Raw genomic sequence first — 25,740 nt, 5'->3', positions numbered from 1 at the left:
CTACATTTTAACAATAATTTCATATTTTTCAGTCCTACTCATGCAACTAAATTTAAAATTTGTTTTTTTTTAAAAGGCTAGCACTTTTTAAATCAAAATTTATCTGCGAAATTGAAGGAGTTGTCAAAAAGAGTGAGATTTAAAACACTTTACTACTTGTCAGACATTTTATTATGTTACTTGGCAAATTACCAAAACTTTTTGCTGATGCATATTGAGCTACTTTTTAGGTCATTAACAGCTTTAATAATAACTAATAAATGACATTTCCTTCTTCAAGTGTAGATATGGCAATTGATGTAGCTCTCAAATTTTGTGAAAATATATATCGTGTAAGTTCAGTTAAAATGTCTAACTCCTTGAAGAGGTACCAACAAGATGTCAGCAGTGAACACACATTATTTTTACTACTCATTTTTACACAATCAAAAGGTTATTTACAAATTGTACAGAAACCAGACTTCATTTATAAGAATCAAAGAACATGAAAGCATCGCTGTGACTGAGAAGGGAGTGAAACAGTACTGGCCTATCCCAGATGTTAGGTAACTTGTACATTCATCAAGCAGTAAAGTTTGGCTGAGAATGAAAATTAGCAAAGGGCGCAAAAAATCAGGTTTTGATGAGGCACCGAATAATAAGTCACTTTTGTGCAAAAAATGTTCTCAAACTAGCCCTCAGAAACTGATGTTTTAAATTACAAATTAAGAAATTGTTCACGCAGGAGAACTGTACAAACATATCATTGTTTGACCATCAAACAGACTCATGTATGGACAATATGGTAATAAGCATCCCTGATGTAGAAAAACAACAGAAAGAGTTGAAAACAAATAAACTGCCAGGTCCAGATGGAACCTCAATTCAGTTTTACAAGGAACACTCTAAGGCACTGGCCCTTTACTCAGCTTGCATTCATTGTAAATCTCTCACCCAGTGCAAAGTCCCAAGCGACTGGGAAAAAGTGCACGTGACACCTGTATATAAGAAGTGCATAAGAACAGACACACAGAACTACTGGCCAATATCCTAATATCAATCTGCTGCAGAATCCTTAAACAAATTCTCAGAATGTGACAAATTTTCAAGAGGCCGAGAAGCTTATGTCCACTAATCAGCATAGTTTTACAAAGCATTGCTCATACAAAATTCAGCTTGCACTTTTCTTCCATGATATACAGCAAATTATGGAAGGCAACAGGCAGATTTCACATTTCTAAATCTCCAGACACCATCTGAAACAGTGCCCCACTGCAGACTGTTAACGAAGGTACAAGCTTATGGAATAGCTTCCCAGATATGCGAGTGGCTCAAGAACTTCGTAAGTGACAGAACCAAGTATGCAGTCCTTAACAGCAAGTGTTCATGACAGACAAGGGGGACAGAGCGAGCAGCAATCTGCAGTTGTTTGCTGATGATGCTGCAGTGTACAGGAAGGTGTTGAAGTTCAGTGATTGTATGAGTATACAAGATGACTTAGACAAAAATTCTAGCTGGTGTGATGAATGGAAGCTAGCTCTAAATGTACAAAACTGTAAGTTACTGTAGAGGAGTAGGAAAAACAACCAGTAATGTTCAGCTACAGCACGTGTCCTCCTTGACACAGTCAAATCATTTAAATATCTGGCCGTAACATGGTAAAGTGATATGAAATGGAAAGAGCACATGAGGGTTGTGGAATGGTAAGGGATGCCAATGGTCAACTTTGGTTTACTGGGAGAATTCTGGGAAAGTGTGGTTGATTTGTAAAGGAGACAGCATATAGGATGCTAGTGCGACCTATTCTTGAATACCGCTTGAGTGTTTGGAATCCTTATCACATCAGATTATAAGAAGACATTGAAGAAATTCAGAGGTGGGCTGCTGAGTTTGTTACCAGTGGGTTCAAAAAACACACAAGTGTTACTAAGATGCTTTCGGAAATCAAATGGGAATTCCTGGAGGAAAGACAATACTCTTTTCAAGGAACACTACAGAAAAAATTTAGAGTACCGGCATTTGAAACTGACTGCAGAAAAATTCTACTGCTGCCAACATACATTTCACATAAGGACCATGAAGAAAAGATACAAGAAATTAGGGCTTATACTGAGGCATACAGACAGTTATTTTTCTTATTTCTAAATGTGAGTGGACCAGGAAATGACTAGCAGTGCTACACAGTACTCTCTGCCATGCACCATGTGGTAGCTTGTGGAATATGTATATAGATGTAGATAAAATGACCAACAACTTTCCTGAGAAACTTAATTCTTTCACTAAATTTTACTGTATTTTCTTTGCTTCTGATGAGTGTGTTAGTCTTTTTCATACTGCTTAATTGGCAATTTATATTCATGGAGCTGATAGTAGCCATATCATTACACAAGAGTGACTGGATTTAGTTCCAATGAAAAATGGAAGAGCAGTGCAAATAGTCCAGTGTTCATACTGGAGCGAGTCAGTGTTCATTCACTATTTAAGTCTGTCTTGGATTTGCCAGTTAACAATGTGTTACCAAGTCACTTAAGTATAATGCTATTATAAGGTGAACGACACTATATTATTCTACTTGGTATTTGATCCTAAACAAATGAGTCCTTACACTTCTGTAACTTAACCATTGATTCTATTTATTTGGTATTTTTTTCCTGATAGCCTATTTCTTGTGGTTATCCTATAATTTTAATCCATAAGGAATCTACATACTTGGTTGTGTGTGAGAAATGCCATTTCAGTTAACTTGCAACTGACATGACATGGTCATTAAAAGATTTGTCACAACTGTGTATATATTATATAATTTATTTATGTTCCAATTTCAGTGTTTTGAAAATGAACCATCCCTTTTGCTGCCCAGACACTGTCCTTATTAGTGACACCTGGGTAATTGAAGTTTACAGTATTTTAATTTTATCGTGTGAATTCAAATTGTATCATCATAACTCATATTCTTAACCACCCTGATAACAATTCACACAACCTTACAGAAGTGTTTATAATGAGATGCAGTGGATGGGTCTCTTCTGTGTCATAATAGTTGATATAATTACCACTCTTCTATATGATACAACTTTTGAGATCCACAATATTGATGTTGTTGTCATGTTTTGTTTTGTTTCGTACAGTTCGGAAAAGGCAACACCATTTAAATGCGACAAATATCTTTAACAGTACATCACATTTACTTACTCTACACTAGTTGCAATGTCCCACCATAAACGACCAATATAAATTTTATCAGTGATCATACTGCAGGTCAACAGGTCACTATATCTGTGGATCTTATGATTCTGTAAGGAATTACTAAGCTCTGTCACAACGAATCTGTCTACTAACGATAAATCAGTGAAAATGTAATCCAACACTGTACTGCTTCTTCCCAAATTCTTTGTAGCAAATTCACAGTGAGAACCACACTGAATGATAATATTGTGTGTTACTCCTCTTTCTCCTTTATAGAGTGTGCACTAGAAAATCAACACCTTTTCACCGATTTCCCCATTTCCCCAATGAAGTTTCTCTAGTTTTGAGGTGACGGTGATGGTGATGGTGATGGTGGTGGTGGTGGTGGTGGTGGCTGTTGTTGTTGTTGTTGTTGTTGTTACTGTCATCGGGGGGGGGGGGGGGGGGGAGGACATAAATTTAAGTTAAATTCAAAACTGTTGAATGACACCTTCAATACAATAATATGAAACACTATTTAGCTTAGAAGATTATAATTTTTGGTATAAATTGTCACTTATCCGATCTGCAAGAGATGTCTGCAAAATAAATCACCTAATATGGATGTCAGAATGAGTGTATCACTTTCTCTTAACTTTGAAGATCGTGTTCCAATAAGTACAGTACAGCTGGGTCCATATCTGTGAGATAAAACAAATCAGCATCTAAAGTAGAAGCACTGTGCTCAGTTTGTCATCCACTGTTATGAAGTACTGAACTGCTATGATGCAGACAGCTAAGACTAAAATTAAGTAAACAGATCAAAAACTTACAATGGAAGAAGAAATGCAGTTCTACATGTGTACAATGTGAATTAGTATTCAGTCGATGGTTGAAAGTGAGTGACATGGGGTGAGGTGGGGAATCAAAACTATATATTTCTATGTCTGTGTGAAAAAATTGTGGAATGCTGCAAGTAGTGTTTCTAACACAACTAATATACAGTTGCCTTCTACGTTAATAGTACTTTTGTAAATGGTCTCTAAAACACAAAATAAGTTTTCCTAACACTTACTTGTTCATTACAGTTCATCACTTCAACACACAACTATTGGCTTCTATTAACATCCAATAAACTTCCTAGTAACTCTACAAGCTATGTTGTAAACAGCAGGCAACACTTATGGCTTGGTCTACAAAACCAAACCACTGTCTATATCAACATAGGTCTTTGGATGCTCACTTTCTTATATATGAGATAGTTGCACATAGTATGTCACTTGAACAAACTGTTCATTTACCGTATTTCATAAATTCTTCACAATACTTCACACAAAGTGTTCAAATTATCTACTTTCTATCAAGAAACAGGTTTCAATTCATCACCAAAGTAAGTCCCAAGAATGTGTGAATGCTCTAGGAATAGTGTGTACAGTCTCTCATGCTTTCACAGCTCACAGAAGAATGGATGCTTTGCCTGTAATACATGTTATACGAAGTGCAGTCTTGGGATATCTCCTGCAAAAGAGATCCAATGGATTTAAATGTCAGGTGAGTATGGTGGTCAAGGAATTGGTCCACCTCTATCAGTCCACTGACCACAGTAATGTGTTTTAAGCTACACTCATGTCCACATATCAAAATGTTCAGAAGCATCAGTGTGCAGGAGGTATACCTTTCAATGAACTGCTAGTGATATTCTATCAATGAAGTGGGACAACGTATTTCATACAAAATGTTTGAAGTTTATCTGTGTAGTCTTGAATGGTTTCACAAAGATTCACAACATGTGATCATCAACAATGCTGACCCATAAGTTGACTGACAACCTCTGTTGGTGCAAACTTTTAACCAGCACCTGGGATTTAACTATGCCCACACAGACTAGATATGGAAATTCTCCATCTCCTCTGATATGAAGATGACCTACAGTGCACAACATCACTGCTGGAACGTTTGAACTGTTATCCTCGTAGAACAATCAAGGTGTCCCAGTCGGTACCTGCTGTAAATTATATATGTACATCACTTTCTCCCAGTAGATCTTACAATCATGTGTGAAATGTTCATATACAGTGTCAGTTGCCTATTGGTCACTAGTGACTTGTCCACAATAATGTGAATAACACCTGTCTTGCCGCAGATGTTGCCTATTGGGTAGCTTCTGTTGTGTATTTCATGTACAAAACATCTGCTTTGTTGGGAAACTTCCAGGTGTATGACATATGTCATTTGTGTTCACTGTAACTAGTACTCTTGACTTTTCTGTGATTATGAAACTACAGTAAATATGTGTGTGTTTCAAATGATACCTGGCTGAAGCTATGAGTGAATGATCATGAACCACTATTTTGTTAATAACTGGAAAGTGAGAGGAGATTCTTTTCTGCACGGAAGTTCATTGTATTATTGCAAGTAAAATTAAGATAGAAACTACATTACATTGGAAATTAATATAAATAAATTAACACATTTAGAAATATTACCCCAGTTCCTCATTTGGTTCTATATCCCTGTTGGCAAAGAAGGCCATCCGTGGGAAATGGACATCTTGATGTTCTACAAATACTCTTATTGCCAATAGGTTTGGTGCACACATGTGATTTATGAAACGAGAAATGTTACCATAATACCGAGCGTCAATGCAGTATGTCTCTCCATCCTGGAAAACATTGCAAATACAATTTCAAATAATGTCCACAAGAGTACAAAAATGTGTGTGGGTTTTTTTATGAGTTAATTTCCCGATTATTTGAGAATAAATTCATTTTTAAATAGTACAGAATAACCAATTCACATAAAAACCACCACATAGTAAAAGCAGGTTATGCCTGCCACAGTTTGTATATTTGCTGAATTTGTCAAAGTATCATATAATTTACTCACAGAATCTTACAAAATATCATGCAGATTTTAAGAAATGTGAAAACAGCAAATCTGTATGTACTTAACAACAGTGTAAAGCTATGTACCTAACAGGTTTTTTTTTCAGGCACTCAAAAACAAGTGGAATTATTTCCACAATAAAAGATTTGGTATTTTAATTCTGAGTTGGGAATATTTACAATAAATACAGGTGCTGTGCATCAGCCTAATATATTTCATGTTTGGAAATGAATGCTAATTAACTATAATTCCTGTTTTATTCCAGTCCACTAGTGTATCCATTATTTGTATTTTACATAATTTTACATAACAGTGACAATTATACATTTCTATCAATAGATGAGGGCGTACTGAAAAATAACGCCTCCGAGTTTTTTTGTGAAAACTCTCTTGAAGTTTTTTAAATAAAACAAACATTATTAACATTTTACACCTTCATGGCTACATATTTGCTGTCCTCCTCCATTACAGCACTCCAAATTGTAGCATATAAAATGTCGGAGTGGAACTTAACTATGTCAGTGCATGAGGAACAGCAATGCAATTGAGCCATGAATTCCAAGAGTTCGTCTACACATGGAACACCCTCTCCTTCAGCATGACAATACAGGACCATACATGAGCGCTGTGACATCTGCAATAAGCTGATCCCTTGGGTTCACTGTCATCTATCATCCTCAATACAGTCCCAACATGGCCCCATCCTATTTTTACCTGTTTACACAACTTAAAGAACACCTTCGAGGATTCCACTGTGATAGTGATGAATGGGTGCAGGCAGAAATGAGGCTGTAGCTCCATCAACAGTCATACATTCTACAGTGATGGTACCAACAACTGGTCTCCTGATGGAAGAAATGTGTTCATTGCCAGACAGACTATCTTGGGATATAAATTTGTAGATGTGGAAAATAAAAGTGAAGAATAGTAACAGTGTTTGTTTTATTTAAAAAGTTTTTGAGTTTTCACATAAAAGATTTGGAAGCATTACTTTTCAGCATGCTCTAGTATTACTTTAAAGTCAACCATAATGACAGAAACAAAGCTATGTTTTCGTTAACATATAAACACCTTATGTCTTTGACGATTTTTGCTTTATGGGCAATAAGGTATGGTCCAGGGTATATTTCTCTGCCCGACAATTTGTCTTCCAATACTGGAGCCATCATCAGAGGCTATGAAGACACAGAAAGCAGTTACAAGCTCAAACAAGCTCAGAATGCCAAACTGTTTATATGTATTTAGGGTACACAGTCTACAGGAAGCAACATACATTAAATGATCTGGAGCTCCTAATGAAAAGAACCAACTAAAGGGATAGTTTTCCTCTCATTTGTAAAAGCAGTCATAGACTGCATCACCAGAGTACTCAGAAGACACAGCATTGACACAGTATTTAAACCGACATAAGAGGTGCGCGAATATTTGAACACTGTGAAGGACCTACACCTGCCACTTGCCACAGCAGAAGTATATAAAATCTCTTGCTCATGCAGACAAATTTATGTACAAACTACAAAAAGAACTATTAACACCCACATTAAGGAACAGAAAATAAATTGTTGTCTAGGAAAAACAGATAAACTGGTAGTAGGAAATCAGACTCTGGCACCAGGGAACCAGCACATTCATTTCTCCAATACAACAGTTTTATTATGATCCAGTCATTACTATGCTAGGATGTACAGAACAGCCATAGAAATTCAAAAGCACAAAAACAATTTTACCAGAAAACAAGAATAACTGGAACTGGGCAAGTTGTGAGCCTTAGTGCTAAATAAAGGAAACAACACCAGCTCTTCACCACAACAAGATCCATAACACATGCTGGCGCAACTTTGCAATCTTAGACAGAGGTCTGACGACATCATAAACTGACTATGGCGTGGATACATATAAACAGTTCAGCAATCAAGTTTGTCTGAGTATCTAACTGCTTTCCTAGTCTTTAAAGCCACTGATGCTGTTTTCAGCATTGGAGGATGAAACATCAGGCAGATAAATATGCCTTCAAACACAGCTTCATGCTCATAAAATGAAACTCACCAAGGACACAAATAGCAGCCACGTAAGTCTGGATTTTCTGAACTTATGTCTCTTTTTAATTGCAAGGAAATGCTAAGTGATGCATCTACCCACATATTTTGTTATGTATCTTGTTTGACTTTAAACTAATTCAGTGAATTAATATAAGACACTATGTTATTATACAAGATGTTAAAAGGAGAAAGAAAGACTATTTTAAACGTTGTGCTCAAACCATTCATTGGATCACAGTTGGGAAGAGCAGTGCAAAATTTAAGCTAAAAAAACAAGAGAAGTAAATAACATGGAACACAAAGCCACTATCATGGGGAAGTGGCCATGCAGTTACCAATTGTTTCAAAAGCAGTCCACAGTCACACACTGCCAAAGTGGTTTAAAAGCAGGTCTTTCAATTATAGTACAGTTTGGGACCATGTGTGCAGTCTGTCACTAACTTCTATTTAAATGTTACCACTATTTTTGACACATTCACATATCAAAATAATATACATCACAATAAAGAATATATATGTTTCTCAAGCTGGATTTCCCTTATACACATATCGTTGAATCGTTTTTTTAGTTCCTCTTCCACTTTGTGTTATATTGGTGTATGTATAAGTTCAGATCTGGAAGGCACAGAAATAATTTGGAAACTGAATGCTCATGTTTATCAACAATAACATCAGTTTTGACCAGTTTCTGTATTTTAACCCTCTCAATGAGACAATAATGTTCTGGATTTTAATGGATTCATGGAATGTAACTCCTGTCTGTGACAGGCAGCTGATAATCTTTGTTTCATAAAAATAAATACTTAATCACAGATTAATCTGCTTGAGAAGTGCAAAATCAGTTTGCTTCATTGTTGTTACGTTCAAATTGCTAATAGTAAATAATAATATCTGCCATTAACTTTTTAAAATTTTACATCAAGCCGTTTACATGGGGGTGATGTGAAGTTTGTTGGCCTAACTTTTCATGTTTTTCCTATCTTACTCAAGAGCAGTTTGTGACAGAAAACAATAATTCTCCAGCTTATGTTACAAGATTGTTCATTGTAACAACAAGTCATGTCATCAAATGGCCCCCTTCTGTGAATCTAGTAGCCCAAATTTACAATACGCCTATTTGCTGACCACTGTAATATTTTGTGGTACTAATCAGCAGTTAGCTTGAACCTCGATCACCCACCATTAGTGCACCAGTGAAGTAAAGCAAGTCCCACGTCAGGAAATCACAAGGATGATGCATGGCGAGAAACAGAGCTCTGCCTTGCAAGCCTTGGAGCTCTCACATATGAATGTCAGCTGCATTCCCCACAGCACGCCCACATATTCTAGCACTGGCCAGATCAGTGATAGATCTACTGTGATACCACAGTGTGAGGGCAGAGTTAACTAAGTTTAATAAGGGGTACAGCACCCATAGACAGCCAAGCACTCTGCCCTAACCTCTTTGATACATGGCCCCCAGGTGAGGTGCCTACCGAGGGTCGCCTCAAGATACTTCGCTGTGTGTGTGTGTGGTGTACAGTGGGGGATGTGACTGAATGGGTTTACTGGCATAAAAATTTGATTTTTATTTTTCACTTGATGTTCGTCAGTGCCTTTTGCCTGGCGGTAAGTTGCAGCGTCTCAGTCACGTTGCCCAAAACCGCACAGAACCACCCTGAAACTCACGTGTTGAACCATCAGCAGCTAAACTCGCATGTTGCTGACAAGGTAACACTACTGAACTGCATGTCTTACAACATGACCAGCCAACAGGGAGGCTTGGAGGTGGTCAAGTGGGGGTGGAACCGTGGTCAGCTGCTGGGAGCAGACACGCCGTTCGCTCTCTTCTGCTCGTAGCTTCCAAACTGACCAGACGTCCTCCTCTCCTGCCCTCTTGGGTGGTAGCCCATTCAGTCTCGGTGGCTTCTCTAGACCTGCCTGTTTATGGCATTAAACTCTAATCCATATAAAAACATGTTTTCTTTACTGGTGCCTACAGCTTTCCCCTCCTGGCCGAGCCTGACGCTTTAACAACTGGTGTCAGAAGTGGCATGGCTCACCGTTAGGCCCGTCTCATTTGAAGTTTAACCAGCCGTACCGTATCTACTGAAGCTGCCAGCACTACTTCACACTTGACATGCCAGATGCGATGCGCCATGCAATAATAAACGCACACATTCCGCTGTTTGGCACTTTTCTCCAAGCAGCTGCCACAGCCAACGCCAGGCCACGTGGCTGGGTGTCTCGCCGCACGTCACCACCAGTGACCACGTTGCTGCCACCCCAGGCAGTCCAGGACCGTGCTATGCCGCAGGAAGCCGCCTTCCACGCCACGCCGTGGTACGGACACATTCCGGGCAGCTAGCTGAGGCACGGTGCCTGGCCGTCAACACCACCACCTTCACCTCCGCCACCGTCGCCCAACACACCGCTGCCACAACTTCTCCAAGTTTGTCACTTCATTTTTCCAAGCCAACACCTCCATGCTTTCAGCTATGCCATTGTCCCATCCAATACACGTCCTTTCTTTCTTTCTTTCTTTCTTTTCATGCTCCGATTGTAAAGTTTCCAGCGAGCACTAGGTGCCCTAACATTGTAACCACGCCTCAAACCCATAGTACCGCCAATGGCAAATACAACTCCCCACCTATGAGAAAACCAGACCCAGTAGCTGCCCTCCAAGCAGAAATCGACAAATTACTATTACAGAAGATAGACTTAATAGAAGGATGCCAAAAATTGGCTCAAACCCAGTCTGCCAGTTTAAGAGTGCCAGAAACACACCCTGCTACGCTGCAAATGATGGCTGCAAGCACCTCCAGTAGCATAGTACCCCAGCCATACATTGCCACCTTGACTGACAGTTTCCCTGCAGTCAACTTTACCCCAACATTTTCCGGGAAACCCAAAGTACAAATAAATTTCATTTTGCAAACTGTCAGAGATGTAGGCCATGCTTGCGCTTGGCCAGACGATTTCCTGGTGAATGTACTCTGCCTTACATTGTCAGGTGACACCCGTACCTATATTGAATCAGTGCACATCCTTAGGGACAACACCTCTTTCGCCACGTTAGAAGCTGGGTTGAAAGAAAGGTATTCGAACCGACGTGACGCACACTATTACAGGGATAAGTTATCTACCCTCTGCCAGAAGCAAGGGGAGGACGTATAGGCATTTGCTGACCGAATCAGCACTGTGGCTAGCCGCATTTACATTCTGGGTTCGGATCCCGCATGTAACGAAGTGTTAATCGAGCAAGTGGAAGCCTGCTCGATTGACGTATTTATACATGGAATCGACCCATATGTGGGAGGGGAGGTCAAAATAGCATCACCCGCCTTGTTGCATGATGCCACACGACTTGCGATGATGCAGGAGGAGGTAGCACATTCTGTTGCTAGTTCGGCGCACCCAGACGAACAGCCACGTCCAATTTTCAAATACGAGCAGGCATGCCAATGCAGCCGAAAGGCAGGCCATGTTGCCGCACAGTGTCATGCACCTTATTGCTCTCAGTGTGGAATCATAGGGCACACGAGTAAAAACTGCACGCAGAACTCAGGAAACAGGGGCCCCTTGTACAACCAACAGAGGGAGCAAACCACCAACAATCCTCCACGACCACAAAGACAGCCGGGAAATGGTTGAGGGGCAAGTCATGCCGCAAGACTGTGCCCCCTGTAAAACTTATGCATCCAGCCGGCCACAGTGTCTTAAATGAGGTGGCAAGTATCGTCCTCAAGGTAAAATTAGAGGGAAGAAGGTACGAATACTTACTGACACGGGAGCAAAAACTAGCGTGTTACTCGTAGGGCATGGGGATAGATAAGTGTTAAAACCACCTCTTCACCACATTAATGGTCTGAGTGACGAGATAATCATATCCCCTGGGTATCGTCAAGTTAAGTTGAAAATCGGAGACAGCTACTACCCTTTTGACATGGACGTAATTCGGAAGCAAAGGCAAGATTTCAAAGTCATCCTGGGGAGTGATTTCCTTCACCACTACCAGAGTGTAATTGATTACAGAATGCAAACCGTCTGTCTCGGTGAGGAAACCCGTCATTTCATCACAAGGAATTTGTGAAACGCGGCCAGATCCACAGGTTCCTTCCACACAAATGTGGGTGTTACATACAACTACCTCTGTTAGAATAAGCGGTGGCACGGGATGCATTCTCTCGCTTGGGGTCAAATCCCGCGAACTGCCAAGAACAGCCATATCGGTGGATCCTCTCCGTCAAAACCATGTCCTAGACAGATTACAGTTCCACGTTACACGTGGTTTAACTACAGCAGAAGTGCAGGGGAAGAAATTTTACGTTCCTGTCTGTTTGGACAATTTTGGAACGAAGGAGGTAGAGATTCCCAGTGGCACCATTACAGCTAGCGGCCACGAGATTGAAGAAAACCAGACTGTACAAGAGAAGCCAAAATCTAACCAAAAACACTGGCTCCCAGAACATGACATATGTCATATAGCTCCCATGCTCAAAGACAAATTTAAGGATAAGTTAGCTCATCTGCCTGTGGCTGCCCAAAACAAATTGTACTCCATCTTGGAAGAGCACTCCTGGTTATTCCAGGAAAGGCGTTATTTGCCAGCTACTGACTTTGTTAACCATGAAATTCCTAATGGAGATGCAAAGCCCATTGCAAGACCTACCGTCTTTGTGTCGATATGAGAGCAGTAAATAAGGTAACCACTCCTGATACTTACCCTCTCCCCCGTATCGACGAAACACTGGACAGGTTAGGGAATTGTAAATACTTCACTACCCTTAACGTGAAGAGTGGGTACCACCAAATACCGATTACAACACAGGACAGGCCAAAAACAGCGTTTGTAGTTCCCTCTGGTCTATATTAATTTCAGAGAATGCCATTCGGGTTGCGCAATGCGCCAGCCACTTTCCACAGATTTGCCGACCTATTACTTAGAGGACTGAAACCCACAATATGCCTAGTCTATCTAGATGATATCATTGTTTTCTCCAGGACCATAGATGAGCATGTTACCAGGTTAAGAAATGTTTTGTCTAGACTAAGAAGTGCTAATCTAAGATTAAAGATAGAGAAATGATATGTTTACCCAATAGAGATGAGTTGAATGCGCCCCTGAAGTAGAGAAGAAGTATGCTACCCTCTCGCTGTAGAGCAGTAAGCGGGAGAGATTTTGTGGTAGGAGAGATGTGATTTTCACCCAAGTAAATGAAGAATAGCAGTTAGCACACCCACATGGGTGTTGCACATTTAACAGTTCACCCAGATGAATTTAGGTTTCATTATTATTCATCCTACTTCCTACGAAGTAATTGATTGAGGAAGTGAAGTTGTTACGAGCGAGAACAAAAATCGACACTGCTACCATTTGGTTAACAGTGTCCCGATGTGCATTTTGGAAGTGAGAAACACCTGTTTGTTTATTCAAACAAAGACGCCCATGATGTTGCAAGATGGAAGCTCCCGCTGAAATAAGCACTAGTTTGTTAATGATTAGCGCCCATGGTGTGATGTCATCGCCCAAGCACATTAACGCAGTATCTTGTGAAAATATATTATACACTACAGTAGATTATTGACCACTATTGCAGTAGTTCGCACCCTCTTTTTCATAACTCACCCTGTTACTTCAGGGATCTTAGGCATTTTGTAGTAATTACCCTCCCGAGAAGTAATCGCCCTATGTCTTCCTCACCCGTGCATTGAACTGGGTTCCTAGCTTTGCTTTGAGTTGCTTGTTCCCACCTCAACCATTACTTTCTACCTCCCTCCTCCAGGGCCATGTGCCTTACACATTGTGGTTAGTGCCCACAGAGTGCCCAGCTGATGGGTTTATTCTTTCAATATTCACTTTTGTAAACCGATCGCCTCCCTACCTCTTTCATCTGTGCGTCATTGCCTCCCCCCAGAGGGAGAGGAAAGGAAGCCTTTTATACTCCAATACAGCTACTACAGTTGGAATTTCACTGTTGTCACCGCATTCAGCCTTCTGCGCTCCTCTAGCAGCATTCGTTCTGCACCCTGTCTGTTTTTAGGCTATTCACTTATTGCAATCAGAGGTCTAATCAGTATCATGCCCTTAGACTATTCACCCATTGCAATCCCTTGTACGGAAACCTGGCTGTACCATATAGTCAGGAATTTGATCAGTGATGATACAACTGTAGCTACACGACCCCCTACCCTCCCCCCTACTTTTCCCTGGCATGAGGGCTAAGCAGAACTGCTTTACAGCACAGCTTACCTCTATTTTTCCCTGGCATAGGAGTTAAGCAGAACTGTTTCCGAACCAACAACACAAACATACATTCACACACTAGTAACCCCAGATATCTGCCACTGTTCTCCAACACTGACACTTCCTACTGTTGACGCTATGTGACTTTCATAGTCCCGGCCAATGAGATGCCCCACTCCCAAACCCACTAGCTCATGGTTTGTGACTGATTTTATTGTATGGCTTACGAGCCGCCCGAGAAGTTTTCTCGAAAGTCCACCACCCATCTTCATATAGTATTAGTAATTACCTGCACCCATGAGCAATTTGCTACACGATCGTTACGTCATAAGTGACTCACACCTGTACCCCATCTATCTTGTTTTTAAGGACATCATATACCTTCCCCAAGGTGCTGTGTGGTTGATTCACTGCTGATTAACTAAGACCAGACCTGTTCTGACCCATGGTAAACCCAGCTTAGTAGAGGCCAAACTTCGTTGACTCGGTTCCTTACTCTCCTGCTAGGCCGGCGGAATGCGACCTATTCTGATGTGGAAGTCCCTGTGGACGGTACGCTCTACTGCCGTATTAGTCGCTGCAGATTTATTTTTGCCCCCCCCCCCCCCCCCCCCCCCGCCTGCCCCCCTTTCTCTTACCCTACTGCTGGGTCAACGTGTCTATTCTGTCTTTTTCCTTTCTTCAGTCAGGGCAGGGTAGCTAGGCTATGCCTTCCGACAGGATTACAGGATATTAGGCACGTTTTTCCAGCCATTTTATAGAGGTATCGCTCCTCCCTTAAGTGCAGTGGCCCATTAACTATTTTCTGAGGTACCACTGTTGGCAAAAAAATTGTGTTTCGGCTAGTTATCCGAGCAAGTGTCCAATCACCCAGTAGATGTAGTGTGTATCCTATTCCATATCTCCGTACCCTGCAACTAGTATCACTGCTGAATCAATTTTATTCTGAAACCTGTTACCTGAGCCTGCTCCCAATTATACTTCATTCCTTACTCTTTAACGTGAACACCTTCCCAGTTCGCCGCGGGTGGGTCTCTCGGCAGAACTGGCCAGTATGTCGGGCGACCCCGGAATTGCGATCGCGGGCGGCAGTACACGAATGTACCCAGAACAAACTCCCATGATTTTTCCCATTGGTCAAATCCCTTTTCTTCCTAAACCCCAACATCCAGTACTAAAGCTTCCGATTCAGCGAATCACTTATGAAACTCCTACATACAGCGAATTCCAGCCACGCATTGATTGCAGGCATTTATTAATGCAACCCCTCACTGTTGCGCCCTCTCCGATCAAAATTACGAGTAAGCACGACAATACCGCCCTCATTCCCTCACTACCCTGTTGCTACTAACGTCTACCCCTGCAGTTCTTTGAAATCCTTCCCGACCATTTATTCCTTTTCTGTCCATGCCTTCTGTTTTTTGTAAGTGGTAGTTCCTTGATTGGTTAACTCAATGCACGATGCTACGAGATAACTTCCAGCTGTTAACCCCCGGAGGACAGCGAAGTTTTGTTGATGATGAAAAAGATTTGATTTGTTTCACCCAGTAAATTGATTTGTGTACAGGCAAGAGTGACTGTGTGTGTGTTGTTGTAGGTGATGTTAAATGGTCTGTTTTATGCTGTCACTCCGAGGTCAGAGCAAAACCATTAGCCATGATTCACTTTACAATGCAGTGAGTCTCCAGTTAATACAAAGTTTTGGACTCATTTAAATTGCATGTTATGCTACCAGTGAACGCTTATTATAAGCAGAGCATGGTGCAAACACAAGAACCGGCACAGCTGTCACCTTGTGATAAGCCAGTCATGTCCCCGAACACTACCACTTCCTCCCTATTCTTCACCTTGTCTGCCGCAATTAATTCTAATTTTCATATGATTTATTCGTCATTCATTGTATAAGTTTATAGCGACAATGTACGGAGAGTACTATATAGAGTATAACTCTGTTATGAATACATGCAGCTTTACTGTATGATTACATGATGATGGCGTCCTCTTGGGTAAAATATTCCGGAGGTAAAATAGTCCCCCATTCGGATCTCCGGGCGGGGACTACTCAAGAGGATGTCGTTATCAGGAGAAAGAAAACTGGCGTTCTACGGATCGGAGCGTGGAATGTCAGATCCCTTAATCGGGCAGGTAGGTTAGAAAATTTAAAAAGGGAAATGGATAGGTTGAAGTTAGATATAGTGGGAATTAGTGAAGTTCGGTGGCAGGAGGAACAAGACTTCTGGTCAGGTGACTACAGGGTTATAAACACAAAATCAAATAGGGGTAATGCAGGAGTAGGTTTAATAATGAATAGGAAAATAGGAATGCGGGTAAGCTACTACAAACAGCATAGTGAACGCATTATTGTGGCCAAGATAGATACGAAGCCCACGCCTACTACAGTAGTACAAGTTTATATGCCAACTAGCTCTGCAGATGACGAAGAAATTGAAGAAATGTATGATGAAATAAAAGAAATTATTCAGATTGTGAAGGGAGACGAAAATTTAATAGTCATGGGTGACTGGAATTCGAGTGTAGGAAAAGGGAGAGAAGGAAACATAGTAGGTGAATATGGATTGGGGGACAGAAATGAAAGAGGAAGCCGCCTGGTCGAATTTTGCACAGAGCACAACATAATCATAACTAACACTTGGTTTAAGAATCATGAAAGAAGGTTGTATACATGGAAGAACCCTGGAGATACTAAAAGGTATCAGATAGATTATATAATGGTAAGACAGAGATTTAGGAACCAGGTTTTAAATTGTAAGACATTTCCAGGGGCAGATGTGGACTCTGACCACAATCTATTGGTTATGACCTGTAGATTAAAACTGAAGAAACTGCAAAAAGGTGGGAATTTAAGGAGATGGGACCTGGATAAACTAAAAGAACCAGAGGTTGTACAGAGATTCAGGGAGAGCATAAGGGAGCAATTGACAGGAATGGGGGAAATAAATACAGTAGAAGAAGAATGGGTAGCTTTGAGGGATGAAGTAGTGAAGGCAGCAGAGGATCAAGTAGGTAAAAAGACGAGGGCTAGTAGAAATCCTTGGGTAACAGAAGAAATATTGAATTTAATTGATGAAAGGAGAAAATTTAAAAATGCAGTAAGTGAAACAGGCAAAAAGGAATACAAACGTCTCAAAAATGAGATCGTCAGGAAGTGCAAAATGGCTAAGCAGGGATGGCTAGAGGACAAATGTAAGGATGTAGAGGCCTATCTCACTAGGGGTAAGATAGATACCGCCTACAGGAAAATTAGAGAGACCTTTGGAGATAAGAGAACGACTTGTATGAATATCAAGAGCTCAGATGGAAACCCAGTTCTAAGCAAAGAAGGGAAAGCAGAAAGGTGGAAGGAGTATATAGAGGGTCTATACAAGGGCGATGTACTGGAGGACAATATTATGGAAATGGAAGAGGATGTAGATGAAGATGAAATGGGAGATATGATACTGCGTGAAGAGTTTGACAGAGCACTGAAAGACCTGAGTCGAAACAAGGTCCCCGGAGTAGACAATATTCCATTGGAACTACTGACGGCCGTGGGAGAGCCAGTCCTGACAAAACTCTACCATCTGGTGAGCAAGATGTATGAAACAGGCGAAATACCCTCAGACTTCAAGAAGAATATAATAATTCCAATCCCAAAGAAAGCAGGTGTTGACAGATGTGAAAATTACCGAACTATCAGCTTAATAAGTCACAGCTGCAAAATACTAACACGAATTCTTTACAGACGAATGGAAAAACTAGTAGAAGCCAACCTCGGGGAAGATCAGTTTGGATTCCGTAGAAACACTGGAACACGTGAGGCAATACTGACCTTAAGACTTATCTTAGAAGAAAGATTAAGGAAAGGCAAACCTACGTTTCTAGCATTTGTAGACTTAGAGAAAGCTTTTGACAATGTTGACTGGAATACTCTCTTTCAAATTCTAAAGGTGGCAGGGGTAAAATACAGGGAGCGAAAAGCTATTTACAATTTGTACAGAAACCAGATGGCAGTTATAAGAGTCGAGGGACATGAAAGGGAAGCAGTGGTTGGGAAGGGAGTAAGACAGGGTTGTAGCCTCTCCCCGATGTTGTTCAATCTGTATATTGAGCAAGCAGTAAAGGAAACAAAAGAAATATTTGGAGTAGGTATTAAAATTCATGGAGAAGAAATAAAAACTTTGAGGTTCGCCGATGACATTGTAATTCTGTCAGAGACAGCAAAGGACTTGGAAGAGCAGTTGAATGGAATGGACAGTGTCTTGAAAGGAGGATATAAGATGAACATCAACAAAAGCAAAACAAGGATAATGGAATGTAGTCTAATTAAGTCGGGTGATGCTGAGGGAATTAGATTAGGAAATGAGGCACTTAAAGTAGTAAAGGAGTTTTGCTATTTGGGGAGCAAAATAACTGATGATGGTCGAAGTAGAGAGGATATAAAATGTAGGCTGGCAATGGCAAGGAAAGCGTTTCTGAAGAAGAGAAATTTGTTAACATCCAGTATTGATTTAAGTGTCAGGAAGTCATTTCTGAAAGTATTCGTATGGAGTGTAGCCATGTATGGAAGTGAAACATGGACGATAAATAGTTTGGACAAGAAGAGAATAGAAGCTTTCGAAATGTGGTGCTACAGAAGAATGCTGAAGATTAGATGGGTAGATCACATAACTAATGAGGAAGTATTGAATAGGATTGGGGAGAAGAGAGGTTTGTGGCACAACTTGACCAGAAGAAGGGATCGGTTGGTAGGACATGTTCTGAGGCATCAAGGGATCACCAATTTAGTATTGGAGGGCAGCGTGGAGGGTAAAAATCGTAGAGGGAGACCAAGAGATGAATACACTAAGCAGATTCAGAAGGATGTAGGTTGCAGTAGGTACTGGGAGATGAAAAAGCTTGCACAGGATAGAGTAGCATGGAGAGCTGCATCAAACCAGTCTCAGGACTGAAGACCACAACAACAACAACAATGAATACATTCGAGCAACTCACCAATACCATGTGCTACTTAACGGTAGAGGTTCACTATTTAGTAGCTCTCCCTGTAATACCACTACCCCTGCAGAGGAGGTGTTTGCACGCTTGTCCTAGCTCTGTATATATTCCTTTAGAAATTATCTTTATTGGTGTATCACTATGAGTAGCGTTTAGAAAAGGATTTTTTGTGCGACTTCGGTTGCCCCCTTCTGCTGTCCCTGCACAGCAATCTCCTGGGGAATACCATTTCATGTTGTGAAATGTAAGCAAGAGTGTTCCTTGCTGCCCCCATACTGTAGTGGTCAGTAAAGGATAGTAGTGAGTAGAAAGGAACAGTAAATAAGTAAAATCTACCCAAAAGAAGAGGCATGGCCCTCCTTTAGATGTAAGCAACAAAATATGTGTGTTAAGTGTTACACCAGTGTTAACCACTTCCGCCCTCCCCCCTCTTGATGTGTGCATCGACCCTTCTGGAACCCTCCGCTTATACGCTCCGGCGGAAGTTGCAGTGCATCACAGCGCGCTGCTGCCTGCCGCAGTCAGAGACCTCCACTGCTGCCACCGCCAACAGCTGCAACCAGAGTGTTACTCGCAGTGTCCCACACCACCACCACACCATCCGCGCGTTGTCCAAATTTTATCAAGCAAGCATTCATTCATACCTAATTATGGTCATTTTTTAATATAAATCTAACATTTAAATGCAAATAATCAAGATGTATTATTAAAATTATGTAAGGCTGTCCTTCGCAAGAGCCCCTTAGTAACCATCCCCCCATGCTTCGCTCCTCTGTGTGTGTGTGTGTGTGTGTGTGTGTGTGTGTGAGAGAGAGAGAGAGAGAGAGAGAGAGAGAGAGAGAGAGAGAGAGAGAAAGAGAGAGAGATCAAAAGTATACATTTTTCATATTAGGTGCATTGTGCTGCCACATAATGCAGGTACTCCGTATCTGCAACCTCAGTAGTCATTAGACATCGTGAAAGAGCAGAATGGGGCACTCTGCGGAACTCACAGACTTCAAACATGGTCAGGTGATTGGGTATCACTTGTGTCGTATGTCTGTACATGAGATTTCCACACTCCTAAACATCCCTAGGTCCACTGTTCCCGACGTGATAGTGAAGTGGACATGTGACGGGACACGTACGGCACAAGAGCGTACAGGCTGACGTCGTCTGTTGACTGACAGAGACCGCCAACAGTTCAAGAGGGTCTTAATGTGTAATAGGCAGACATCTATCCAGACTATCACACAGGAATTCCAAACTGCATCAGAACCCACTGCAAATACTATGACAGTTAGGTAGGAGGTGAAAAAACTTGGATTTCATGGTCGAGGGGCTGCTCTTAAGCCACACATCATACCAGTAAATGCCAAAGGACGCATCGTTTGGTGTAAGGAGCATAAACATTGGGCGTTTGAACAGTGGAAAAACATTGTGTGGAGTGACGAATCTCGGTACACAATGTGGCGATCCGATGGCAGGGTGTGGGTATGGCAAATGCCCAGTGAACGTCATCTGCCAGCTTGTATAGTGCCAACAGTAAAATTCGGAGGAGGTGGTGTTATGTTGTAGTTGTGTTTTTCATGGAGGGGGCTTGCACCCCTTGTTGTTTTGCATGGCACTATAACAGCACAGGCCTACATTGATGTTTTAAGCACCTGCTCAGGTGTTTTGAGGGTAATTGAGGCATATGCTTACATCAGTGATATTCTCTACAGTGGCACATGTAATGTTTGACAGATCAGTACAGACCTGGCCAATGGTACCTTCTTCCAAATCAAACCAGGGTTACTGGAAACCCCAAATAACCTGATATCAGAGAATCATGAAAATACTTCAATATGTCTGGCTGTAAATGAGATGAGATGACAATCATCATCGGCCATAATTCCTTTTTTACAATGTTCCACCTGTTACTGTCCAGTTCTTCTTTCACAGCTTCTTTCTTCTCTAATGCCTCTATAATCTTCAGTAATGAAAGATCTTCACAAAGTAGAACTGCAATATTCATTACTGCAGTGATGACTAGGATTTCACCGGTAAGCAAATCTTTCTCCAATGTATTCCGTGAAAGGCAGTTGACATCGTTCTGCTTGCATCCATTTTTGTATACTACTCTGGTGTCATATTCCTGAAACTTCAGTCCCTACCTGGCTGTTCATCCTGTTGAAAATGATTCAGAATTGACTAAAAAGACCTACTGTAACTAGGCCAACAACTCTCATGACTGTACTAGAGCCAGTGATAGCTCTTCTTGAAGGTGCTTAAAGTGTCCCTCAGGAACTCATTAATAATATTATTATGTCCACTGTGCAAATGTAAATCAGTGTTTGACATCTATGCCAACCCCAAACCATGTTAGCCAACAGTTGATATGGCTACTTTGGCTGTTTCTGTCCCATTAACCCTACGCAAAACATGTTTTCATGTGTTGAGCCAATTTACAAGAATTATAAAAACTTGAATCAGTATATTCCATCATTTTATTTCATTTCTGCTAGTGTCTTTTACAGTGTAGTTAGTTATGACACATTCCATGGACCACAATTTTGATCTGTTGCTATGATGTAGAAGGTTTCAATTAATTTAAAATGTAATTCACTCTCTTGGTGATATCTCTCTCTCTCTCTCTCTCTCTCTCTCTCTCTCTCTCTCTCTCTCTCTCTCTCTCTCCCCCCCCCCCCTCTCCATCCCCCACCCACTCACAAGGGGCCAGAGTGGCTTACTATTTATTTCCTTGACATCTTGACACAATGTGTGATATCTCGTTTGATGCCACAGTGTGATATCTCGTTTGATGCCACAACTGTTTTCATTAATGAACCTGTATCTATGTCAATATTAAATAGAAAAAAGTTAATCAATGAAGAAAGTTACGGAAGCTTTTCAATCTAGAAAATCAAATTTGTTCTGTCATAGCCTTAACACAATGTTTATTTTCCATTGTTTGAAACTTTGGTGACAAATTTAACATTTCATGTTCAACAACCAGACAGCGATAACACCCAAGATTATCAGTTTAATTATTAGACTAAGAAAGTAGTAGTTTGCACAATCTAATTTCTTCCTTGTCTTTCTTTACACATTTAATTACAATCCAGTTTACAGTACAGTCATCTGACTGGCTGTTGAAGACAAAGAGCACGTCACCAAGTGTTAGTGAAAAAGCAAGCTGTTACTAAAATTAAACCAAGCACTTTTTCCAAAGAGAACAAGGGGTACACAACATTCCACTGGAAACAATCACCACCGTGGAAACAAACACCACAATGGAAAAAAATCACCATGATAATCTAAGTGGAGTAATAAGTCATCAAATTAACTTACATGAGGAGTTTTGCCTAGACGTTCCTGTGGGTTCAAACTGCAGGAAACCAATTCTACTGAATTTTTACGCTCATTTACTGAGTTATGGCCAAAGTGTCTTCTCTGTAGCAAAACAAACAGAAAAGAAAATAAAAGGAAAAAGAAATGATAAATGTGACCTGGATGTTTTTATGCTACACAAATTAAAACAGTTTCTTTAATTTCCAATCATGTGGAGACACTAAAAAAAAAAAAAAAAAAAGGCTGCTAACTACAAAAATAAATAACAAAGAGATAAGAGAAAAGTAAAGATGTGGAAGTTTTTCAGAAAGAAGTTAAAAGAAATATGTAACTTAGGATTTAGCACCCAGAGTGAGAAGAAAAAGAAAGCAGAAAATTTAAGAGAGTCTTGACTCTAAGCTTAGAGAGAAACTTACCTATTTCAGTTTGCTTTTTTAACTGTTTCTCTATTTTTCTCCTCATCCCCAATCAATTTTCTATCACCAGGTGGAGGAACATCCATCACTGAATATTTTAAGTTTCTACACTTCTAAGGAAGTTTTGCGCTAACACAAACTACTATTTAAGTGCACTTATCAATCTTGTTTAAAAATTTTAGGCTTTGATTTTCATGTACTCTCTCCTAGTTTCAGCTCCAGTAAAAATTTTAATGGAATTTCAAGAATTAAAATCATTTAATCAACATTCTACAATTACACATGACATAACATGAATGATATGGTAAGAAATATCTGAATGTCTGGAGTGACATAATCCAAAATATATGCAATAAGCAAGATTAATTTATCCATGTTAATGGTGGTTGAACTTCATGGCTGTACACCAAACTATTTGAATAAATACAGCAATTAGCCACTTTTGGCATAGCTTTATTTATGCCAAGCCTTGTTTTGGGCTTTCTCCCATCTTCAATTGGCATAATACATTTATACTTTTGTCAGTATAACATTTTTACTAGCTCCATTTTGAACATTGTAGCTTCCATTTAAAGCTTTTTTCCACCTTCATGTGCATAGCAGAAACACTTTTAGCTTCACAAATGCAGTGCAGCATTCAGATTAGTCAACCGAGGGGAGGGGGGTGAATGCATGTGATAATGATGAAACCTCAAAACCATTAAAGACAATATGTCAACTATTATTTATGCACTACAGGACAGATAGTTCCATTTATTTATTTTCATGCCACAATGATTGGGACTTTTGGAAATTTGTGGTTAGGTCTTAAAGGACCAAACTCCTGAGGTCATCAGCCCCTAAGCTTACGCACTACTTAATCTAACTTAAACTAAATTACGCCAAGGGCAACACACACACCCATGCCCAAGGGAGGAATCGAGCCTCCAACGGAGGGAGCCACCTGGATTGTGACAAGATGACTCAGACCATGCAGCTACCCTGTGCGGAAATGATTTGGACTGACTTCACTTCAGTGGAAGAAAGCTAAGAGAAAGGGACATTTTGAAATGAACATACAGTAAAATTTTTCCAATAAAAACATGGCAGGCAAAATGAATGGTTACTATGATGCACGCACTTTGTAATCAGTATTTGAGAAGTGTTAACATGTGCATTGCAATTACTCTGTTTAAAATGTCTGTCATTCTCTTTTAGTGCATATTCAGAAGTTTGATTTGTTGCAGACAGGTACCAGCCGACTTAGCTTAGGTCGCTAATGCAACCTCGTGTGTTTTCACTTCACTCAAGAAGTGGGACAGATTGCTACTCAATATATAGAGGAAGCATTCAGTGGCAGACAGGCCCATTGGAAGTAGCTGGTAGACATTATAAGTATTGGCTACTCTCAATGTGCTTGTTTGTCACTTAACGCCTTTTGTATGTTATCAGAAGAAATCTATCTTATTTCATACTGCTATCTTCCTTTCCAGATTTTTGATAGTCTGACAGATCAAAATCTGTAAGACATAGGCACTAAAAACTGGTGGGTCCTGCTGCCAAAGCAAAAAGACAAGTGTTAAGGCTGCTACATCCTGTACAGAAATGTAGGGGTGAGATTTCTTCTAACTTGTGTGACCGGAAGGAGGAACCCCATGAACAGATGGTTGGTTTCAAATATGCAGCTATCTGCCCCTCACATCCAGTCACTCTTTATCTCATTGATACATGATGTTGAGGCTCATAAACAAATTTACCTCCTGCCTACCTACCAATTCTCTTTATTCTGATATTACCTGGCAACCACAGCATGGATTTAGAAAGCTTCACCTGTGCAAAACTCAGCTTGTCCTTTTCTCACCTGATATCATGTGAATCATGGATGAAGGGCAACAAGCAGCTTCCATATCCCTAGATTTCTGGAAAGTTTTCAACATGGTGCACCAATGCTGACTGTTAATGAAGGTAAGAGCTTTGGAATATGTTCCCAGATATGTGAGTGGCTTGAAGACTTCTTAAGTGATAGAACCCAGTACATTATCCTTCAACAGCAAGTGTTCATGAGAGTCAAGTGTATCATCAGGAAAGTGTGATAGGATCACACTTATTCTCAACATATGCAAATGATCTGACAGACAGGGTGACCAGTAATATGTGGCGATTTGCTGATGATGCTGTGGACTACAGAAAGGTGTCATCATTGAGTGACTGTAGGAGAATACAAGATGACGTGGACAAAATTTCTAGTTGGTGTGATGAATGGCAGCTTGCTTTAAATGTAGAAAAATGTAGTTAATGTGGATGAGTAGGAAAAGGAAATCTGTAATGTTCAAATATAGCGTTGATAGTGTGCTGCTCGACAGTTGTGTTGGCTGAATGTCTAGGAGTAATGCTGCAAAGTGATATGAAATGGAACGAGTAGGTAAGGTCAGATGTGGGAAAGGTAAATGGTCGACTTTAGTTTATTGGGAGAATTTTAGGACAGTGTACCTCATCTATGACGGTGACCCCTTCAAGGACATTTGTGCGACCCATTCTTGAGTACTGCTCCAGTGTTATGGATCCCCACTAGGTCAGATCACAGGAAGAAAAAGAAGTAATTCAGTGGTGGGCTACTAGATTTGTTGCTGGTAGGTTTGATCTTTGGAGGGAAGATGATATTCTTTTAGCAAAACAGTTGCGAAAATTTAGAGACTCAGCATGTGAAGCTGACAACAGAAGAAGTCTAGTGCCACCAGTGTAC

The 25,740-nt window shown here is 40.5% G+C and overlaps 1 protein-coding gene across 4 annotated transcripts in view; it reads right to left on the bottom strand.

Annotated features, from left to right (window-relative positions):
- The window catches only part of LOC124722488 (serine-rich adhesin for platelets-like), a 365,160-nt gene that overhangs the window by 16,493 nt on the left and 322,927 nt on the right, over positions 1-25,740 (bottom strand). For 2 of the 4 annotated variants that reach the window (XR_007006449.1, XM_047247644.1), the window contains exon 16: positions 5,631-5,806. Coding sequence is in view for 2 of the 4 variants with exons in the window: in XM_047247644.1 (XP_047103600.1) it covers positions 5,631-5,806 (176 nt within the window). In the remaining 2 variants the exon portion in view is untranslated. Of the gene's footprint in view, positions 1-5,630; positions 5,807-22,602; positions 22,705-25,740 lie in introns of those variants that run through there. The other 2 variants (XM_047247643.1, XR_007006450.1) reach the window with 2 other exon arrangements.

The sequence above is a fragment of the Schistocerca piceifrons genome, chromosome X (genome assembly GCF_021461385.2).
Source record: "Schistocerca piceifrons isolate TAMUIC-IGC-003096 chromosome X, iqSchPice1.1, whole genome shotgun sequence".
Lineage (NCBI taxonomy): Eukaryota > Metazoa > Arthropoda > Insecta > Orthoptera > Acrididae > Schistocerca > Schistocerca piceifrons.
Note: the sequence above shows the minus strand (reverse complement) of the source record. Positions and strands in the feature narration are given on the sequence as shown.